Raw genomic sequence first — 8,050 nt, 5'->3', positions numbered from 1 at the left:
AACTATTTCTGCCAACACTTAAAACACTTGCTGCACGCATTCACCGCAAGAACCCTGTGTTCATTTTTCGATCGCTTTTTTCGCAGGGAAACACCTCATAGAATAATGTTTGAATTGTTGCCAAATTATTGACAATATAATAATAAAATATTAATAGGAACTATACCAGACTGTGCTGCGAAAATTGCTGTACAGACTTTGAAAAAGTTTAAAGCAGCTGCTACAAGTTTAATGATGAATAATTAACAATTTAAAAGGGGCTGAACGACCGCATGAGATCTTTTTCATCAGAATTGTTTTGACTACGAATGGCCGCTGACCAGTGCGCGGCATAATTTCAAGCGCTTCACAGTTCGGATCGTCGCAATTGTACAGCTCAAAAACACCAGCCCAGTCAGGTAAAAAGAGGAGGTGCGTTAAGCCAGCTCCATGTACACCAATTAGAATGTCTGTATTACGCGTTATTGTCAATTGTTCCAAGAAATTTAAACCTCTACAAAAATCAAATCAAAAATTAGAAATTTAATCTGCTCTTGCGATTTAAAAAAATTTTACCTTTCGAAAGATATTCTTTTCACTATGTACTCTTCATCAGACGCAAGTTGCGCTATTAATTCATCCTCATTTAAAACACGGCGATATTTGGTGCGCCTTGCTAGAAATGTGATTCTTATTTTCCGGCGGGGTGGATGGAAAGGTATGCGCAAACGATGCAAAATAAATTCTGAGAAAGCGCGAAATAAACCACTCTTTTCACAGCCATGGATCTAAAGTTAAATAACATGAACGCACATTTATGAATATATGAGAAAACGTTCTCTATGTCACAAGCTTACCAAGCGTGTATTGTAATATAAACCAAATATCATACGCGGTAATAGTGGTAACACAACATTACGGAAGCAAATACGTTGCCCTTTTACTTGATTCAAGGTCCAAACAGGATTCTTTGAGAATGCTTTAAATGTAACAGCGAATGGTGAATCGTAGGGATAAGTTTCCCAAATGATCACTTGCGTGTTGAGATCGAAGGCCGAAGGATGTGTTTGATTCACAAACAATGTGGCAAATAGATTAAAAAAATCACAAAAATGGTGATACATATTGTATGAGGCGTCGATTTTCATTAAAAATTTGGGCGTGGTGATAAACATATCACAAATTGTTTCATTTTCAATTATGGACTCGTCGGCCTCCACAAAATTGCGTAATTCTGGCGACCACGATTGCAAGGCACCCATGTGACTTAATTCTTCAGTCAAGAGGCTTCTATTGAATCTGCAATATCCTTTAATTCCACCCTCATTTAACACATCCATATGATAGCGTATACGTTCTGCCCGCCCAGCTAAATTACGGAAATCGAGCAACAAATTGCGACCACGACAGAATTTTAAATATTTATTGCATTCCAAAGAGGAATCGGTCAAAAATTTTGGTTCGCACATTAATAATAATTCATTAATCTGCTGTTGTATGTAACCAAAATCGGCTTGATAATAAAACGTATTGATTTGGGCCTCTTTACTTTGCACCCAACCCGTATGATCGGCAGAGCAAGAAGGAGTTTGGAAGCGCAGTTCTCTTGTGCAGTTAATTTCATGTCCCCAACATACGCCGCTGTCTTGGCCTTCTTTAGCAGCAGATGATATCTCATTTCCCTGCACTTGACTGATATTATTAAATGTCTTTAATATATTCTGACACTCTTGGATTTGCTCGCACTCAGTTCTGATTTTTGGAAACGTATTCAAGAATTGCTTTAAATGCTCAGGCGGCAAATCGGGTAAAATTGTTAAAGTGTAATTGTCTAGCTTACGATTGTATTGGGTTGAAAGCAGCAACAACTGACTTATTAGTATTAGTCAGTGCATGCTTTGTCCGGCGTTTTAATTCGAGTCTGGAAAGCAAATGTAAACATATATTTGATTAAGAATTATATTTGGGATTCGCAATCACAATTGCAATTTCAAACCATACAAACTCTACAAATTCTTGCAATTGCTGAAGTATGTCAAATATAACCGGGATAATAAATAAGTTATGCGCTGAGCTTCGCTCGGATCTACGATGCCTCTGCTAAAATATTTAAAGCCGGGAAAAAGACGTTCGCGTCTTTCTAGGGGAAATGTCGTTGAAGGGCCTAGAAAACGCAGCGGTTCTCGCAAACGTGCCAAATCGATATCATTATCGAAAACTCGCGAATGGGGTCAAGCCATTGATTCAGAACATTTATCCGAGTTAACCGAAGAAGAAGACGTTTCATTTGCGCAAACTCGGATCGACAGCTTCGGTCGTTTAGATCGTAAATATTTTATACCTTTTTTTACGCGCCGTTTCAACAGTCAAGAATTGCATGAGTGCAAATCCAAAATGGCCGGTTTAACTAATAAATGGTATCAAGCTATATGTGTCAGTCCTATTGATTCCGATGATTCAGATGAGGAAATGGGTTTATCGTCAAGTACAAGTCAAGCTACTTTAAGTGCTCGCACATAAATATGTTCTTAAAATAAACTGAGATTATTTTTGTACACATACACGTGCACATGAGAGCTGTGAATAGAGAAAATAAGTGCAATATTTTAAAAAGTCAAGAAGGTGGCACTTTCTGCTAATTTAAATGGTATTGGATTTGCCGAATTTTCAAGGACGTCTTTTAAGGTTTAATAATAAAGAAAAACAAAAAGTTGAAGTTAAAAGTCAAAAGCTTGAAAGTTTTATTTAAAAAAAATACCTCTTTGATATGTGAGTTTTATTTAATTATTTATAACAGTCAGTATTTTGATATTTTGAATGTTTCATAAAAAGTATTTTTATATTTGCACAGCACCTATTACCTATGTATATGTTAACTTGCTCGTTACTAATTTACTAAGTCATACAAGCAGCCATTACACAGTCAGGGCTTTATTATAATAAAAATAATTTTAAATGGGAGGTCGCAAAGCCAAAAATTGATTTATTCATTAACAAACAAATATATAGTTAATTTTATAAAGTAAATAATGTACTCTGAAATTTATGTACAATAAATCAATCGATGTGTGATAAAATCATAATAAAGTCTTATCAGCTTTAGTCATAGGGGCTGGAATATACCTTTTGGGCTTAGCTGAAGTAGCTTATCGGTAAATATCACTATCCCAAGATGTACAAGAAAAGAATTTAAATTTTGTCTTTTTTATAATTACAGTCTAAATTTTTCGGAATCATTTGCCTTTGGTTCTCTTATTTCGGCAGTGGATCCCGTTGCCACAGTAGCCATATTTCACGCATTGGACGTTGATCCTGTACTGAACATGTTGGTTTTTGGTGAGAGTATACTAAATGATGCTATTTCCATTGTTTTAACTACTACTATCACGCAATCGGCGAACAGTCGTGCTTATGTCCAAGGAACTACCGGTGAAGCCATATTCTCAGCGTTAAAAACATTCTGCGAAATGTTTTTTGCCTCTGCTGGCATTGGGGTGATATTTGCTTTAATTTCTGCTTTATTACTTAAGCATATCGATCTGAGAAAGCATCCTTCTTTGGAGTTTACCTTTATGCTAATGTTAACCTATGCTCCCTACGTTTTGGCTGAGGGCATTCATCTTAGCGGAATAATGGCCATATTTCTGACGAAGGTTGGTGTGATGTTGAAAACGATCCCAATGCCGCCGGACCGTGTGACCTCCGTTATTGTCGTCTACCGGATTGTTTTTGCTCTAAAGATGGTACTCACATACCAGGATTTTTGGATGTTCGATCAGTGCCCCAAATGATTCTATTAACATTTGATGGCCCCGTGAACTTTGAAAATTGGGAGTTATTTTCACAAACTCTTTTTAAGGGTAATAGGCGGAATCCTAACAATTGTCCCATTAAAGCTACATTTTTTGTGCCAAATTCTTACACAAATTATCAATACGTTCAAAAGCTTTGGAATAACGGTCATGAAGTAGCAGTGCAGTCTGTTACGTACGTAAACAGTATAAGCAGTATAAAAGCGATAACTACAATTGATAATAGTCTTTGTGTGGTTTTATTTCAGCCAGCGTAGTCCAGAGATTTGGTGGTCAAAGAATGCCACAATTGAGGATTGGTTTGATGAGATGGTAGGGCAAGCTAATATACTAAATCGTTTTGCTAGCGTACGTATGGAAGAGATTAGGGGTATGCGTGTTCCTTTTTTAAGAGTTGGTTGGAATCGTCAATTTCTAATGATGAAGGAGTTTGGTTTTGTGTATGATTCTTCCATGGTTGCGCCTTTTTCTAATACTCCTCTATGGCCTTATACATTGGATTATAAAATGCCTCACACATATATGGGCCGCACTATGGCCGGCTTGTCTTTGGACATTCGATTAACTCGTTTGATTATATTGGGCTATATATATAGTTTATTGGACAATGAGATTGTTATGAAAAAAAAGTTAAAATTGATTTAATGCAGTTCAAATCGTTTTAATGTACTTTTTCGCTGCCATTTTAAGCGTACGTTTCGTTAACGATTTTTTATTAATTTGCGACCTATTAAGGAAATTGAGGAGATTCGTGCACCTTTCATATTCTTTAATTTTAAAGAGCAAACTTCTTGCCAACGTATTCATTGGATGGAACATGAGAACCGAATTTATCTCAATTACTTCACACGTTCTGATGTGAACGACACGGATCGCGAACGTGGCGTTTATCACACTTTGTGCGGTACGGTGTACTTTACAAATTTCAATACTCAACAAATCGGACAACTGTATATGCGTTCCATTAAAGCATTATTTAAGGGCGTTTTACCTAAAGACATTGAGGTGCATTTTCAATGAAGCTCTGAGCGAGTGTTTTTGCATTTGTTAAAGATCCAGAATTTGATTGTAAAAATGTAACAAAAAGGCTTTTGGTACTAGGTCGTGTGAAATCGGAAGTTTACAAGGCAACAAGAATGCGCATGTCTTCTTCGCGTCTTTACATTAATGCCATAGAGTAAGTAATGCACAAAAACGGGATTCTCTAATTCGTCTATTGTTCCTTTATTTTTATGATAGACGGAGTCTGTAAGCCAAACTATACGTCCCTGCAAAATGCCGATTCCATCGTATTACCTTCAGTCTTTGAAAAAAATTGAGGATTAATTGCACATGTATGTCCACCGAATATATGACTTTATTTTGTCTGTTTACATTACGTCCTTTCTAAATTGAGCATTGCAGTAAATTTTTCTTCTTGCCTTTGGATGAGTTTGAATATGTGCGTGAAATGTATGATACAATAAATCTCTTGAACATTTCATTTTCAACAAGCTGAATAGTATTAGAAATTTTTTTGACCTATGCAGATTATATGGTGGCCTCCTTCATATCTTTGCAGCAAAAAATGAGCGTAGATAACTTGCGTTATTGGAGAGGCGAATTTATCGTTTTTTGTCTTGTATTTATATTCAATTAGTGATCAGCGTTGCAAACACTGATCACTATGAACAATTCAACAACCTGCAAATATACGTAATATAATACTTAATAAATGGCCTTAGCATATCATTCGCACAGTTTTTTTGTTATTCATATATATAGTTCTTGGAAGTAATCATTGCTTTTTATTATCTGGACGTATAAGCTACAAATCTTATTGCCTTCTTCCACTCTAACGCGAAATAAAAAATATCTCTTTTTCAATACAATTCAGCAGAAGACATGCCGGTTTTTACTACCTTACTTATTCGCCTCAGCAGGGAGACATCTAGTGAGACGTTCGCAGTATCATCAAAATATCCGGAACTCTGGATTTCCGGATTTTGCATATTATAGTGCACACAAATGTCGCGAAGGACTGTGCGAACATTGCAAATTTTCCCATTCTTAGATCTTATCGATTTCCACTCTCCAATGAAAATACGCCGTCGACCTTGAAAAATGTAAAGGCTTAATTTGCATTAAATATCAGGAATACTCATTCATCTCTTTTGTACAACGTAAGCATTTCATTGTAAAGATTAAGCGATTACGATATGTAAATAACGCGGCAAGTGTAGTAGAAGGCAGGCTTTTATTAAAAATTTTAAAGTATATCTCGATTACTGACATAACCATGCTTAGCCAACCACCGTTTGAAATTTTTTTTATATTATACCTTCTCTGACTTTCTTACCGTTGTAAACCGTAATTGGATTAGTTGCGTATGTTGGTTTTGACACTAATTTGTTGTTGTTGTGCACTTCATGAATTTATTTAGTAATAATTTATAAACTTTACTTTTGTTCTACATCATTGTGTGTTAATTTCTTTCATAATTTATGGGTAATAAGCAAAAATCCACAAATTATTTATTAATTAAAAAATGAAGCAGTATGCCAATAACGCATATCACGCAGCACACAAACGGGTAGACATGACTTAACCGATTCAGAAATTGTAGCGTCTCCGGAGCTTCTTTTTTGGTGTTGCAAACATTATGGCAAAATAAAAGATTTGTTTAAATCATCATTGGGCTCAGGTTTATTAGAAAACGTAATCGATTAAAGCATAACATTTTCCCTGGAATGTTCTATCGTTTTCTATTTTCACTACAATATTCTTGCCTAGATTGCTCTGAGCTTTCTCAACTCTTTATCTTTTTTCATCTAATCATAGACAGACCCATGATCACAAGTCAGGCTTTCCAAGCAGTGCAGAAAAACAATAACTTATATTTATTATACACCTGCATTCATTGGCGGCATTACAACTATAAATATGTGTGCCGCCATACTATTTTATTAAGAACAGAGAACATATAATAATAACATATAATTAATAACTTCATATAATTGCGTCTGCCACGCAATTACTTATTAATGCGGAGTATGCGATACTAACACCACGTTGTGTTGCATATTGATCTGAGCAACTGGTGTTTTTGACAAGTGTGCATTTTACGGTACATCAATGTGAAAATTCCGAGATATGTTTAAGAATGCAGTCTGGCGTAATGATTAATAAATCAGATCTTTCTAAACTTAATGGTATGATATCTTTTTTTTCGTACATTGCTGTTGCTTGCGCAGTTCATAGTATTGAATATGTCCATTGATGTTTATGAGTAAGAGTAGCTTGCGCTTGTTTTGAATTAGTTCCCGGATTTTCTTAATAGGAAATGATGCAAGACTGTACTGGTCGTTTCAAAATTTCGCGGTCTTTACGTTAGCAGCTCCAACATTTCTTTTATTATTCATAGTAATTGCTATTTCATGGTAGAAGTGTTGTCCTCTTTAATGATAGCCATGTGTTCTGAGTTGATATTAGGGGATGTTTTCTTCCATTTATGCCAATCTTGTAGCTTATACAGACATTCATTATCAAAAAATCTTCAGAAATCATATTTTGATTGAAAGATGAGTTCCTATCTTCGCAAGAGCGAAGTCTGTTAGAACTGGCTGCATTATCTACCTGAAGTGTAGGAGCTCCGCCGATTAATACTTGTCATGGAGTTACGCTAACATATCGAGAGACTATTCAATGTAGTCTGTAACTCCATAGCTACATTTTAAAGCTTTTCATATGTCAACGAATCCGCAGATGTGCTTCGAATTAAAGGTTGATTTGTCTGCCCCTTTCGATAGCTCTCCAAAAAAAGGAGCCCTTGGTGGCATAAAGTGGACCTGCACTCTCGTTGAGCGGCATGTTCAAACTATAGATTTTTTCCTATTTTCAGCGCAGATTGAATCAAAAAGTTCTGCTAGTGTATTCTTTAGGTGATAAACTGTTTCTACGAAGGTATCAAATGATAGCTTACTCACAAATTCGAAGTGAATTGCTTTGTAACAGCAGCAGAACACTGCGACTTATGCCTTTATTGGCCGCTTTCCTCTAACTTATTATACATCCATAGTGGACGAAGGTAGCCAACGATCGTACTGATGAAAGGCCTTGCAGATATAATTTTTGCGTTTGGAAGGTCACCTAACATCTGCTGACACGATTTGGAACGAGTCTTATTCTATTATAGGTATTTTGCTGTTGTCTTTCTCTTTGTTGAGCAAAATCTCTGCTTTATTATTCCTAACAAAGCTTGCAGACTACAGTTATTGTTT

General features: G+C 35.9%; 1 protein-coding gene across 1 annotated transcript; it reads right to left on the bottom strand.

Annotated features, from left to right (window-relative positions):
• Positions 1–228: 228 nt before the first annotated feature.
• LOC119640196 (EGF domain-specific O-linked N-acetylglucosamine transferase-like) lies at positions 229–1,921 on the bottom strand. The gene is made up of 4 exons (XM_038038036.1): positions 1,877–1,921; positions 837–1,814; positions 556–767; positions 229–493 (listed from the first exon to the last, which is right to left on the bottom strand). Exons 1-4 carry the CDS (start codon positions 1,919–1,921, stop codon positions 229–231), a joined length of 1,500 nt encoding a protein of 499 aa, XP_037893964.1.
• Positions 1,922–8,050: the final 6,129 nt, after the last annotated feature.

Source organism: Glossina fuscipes, unplaced genomic scaffold (genome assembly GCF_014805625.2).
Source record: "Glossina fuscipes isolate IAEA_lab_2018 unplaced genomic scaffold, Yale_Gfus_2 116, whole genome shotgun sequence".
Classification (NCBI taxonomy): domain Eukaryota; kingdom Metazoa; phylum Arthropoda; class Insecta; order Diptera; family Glossinidae; genus Glossina; species Glossina fuscipes.
The sequence above is the reverse complement of the archived record's forward strand: the minus strand, read 5'-3'. Positions and strand labels throughout refer to the sequence as shown.

Coding starts and splice junctions, on each gene's coding strand:
- LOC119640196 (XM_038038036.1), bottom strand. CDS start 1,921: ATGTTTACATTTGCTTTCCAGACTCGAATTAAAACGCCGGACAAA. Junction 768..836: donor TATATTACAATACACGCTTG/GTAAGCTTGTGA, acceptor ATTTAACTTTAG/ATCCATGGCTGTGAAAAGAG. Junction 494..555: donor AAAAGAATATCTTTCGAAAG/GTAAAATTTTTT, acceptor TGATTTTTGTAG/AGGTTTAAATTTCTTGGAAC.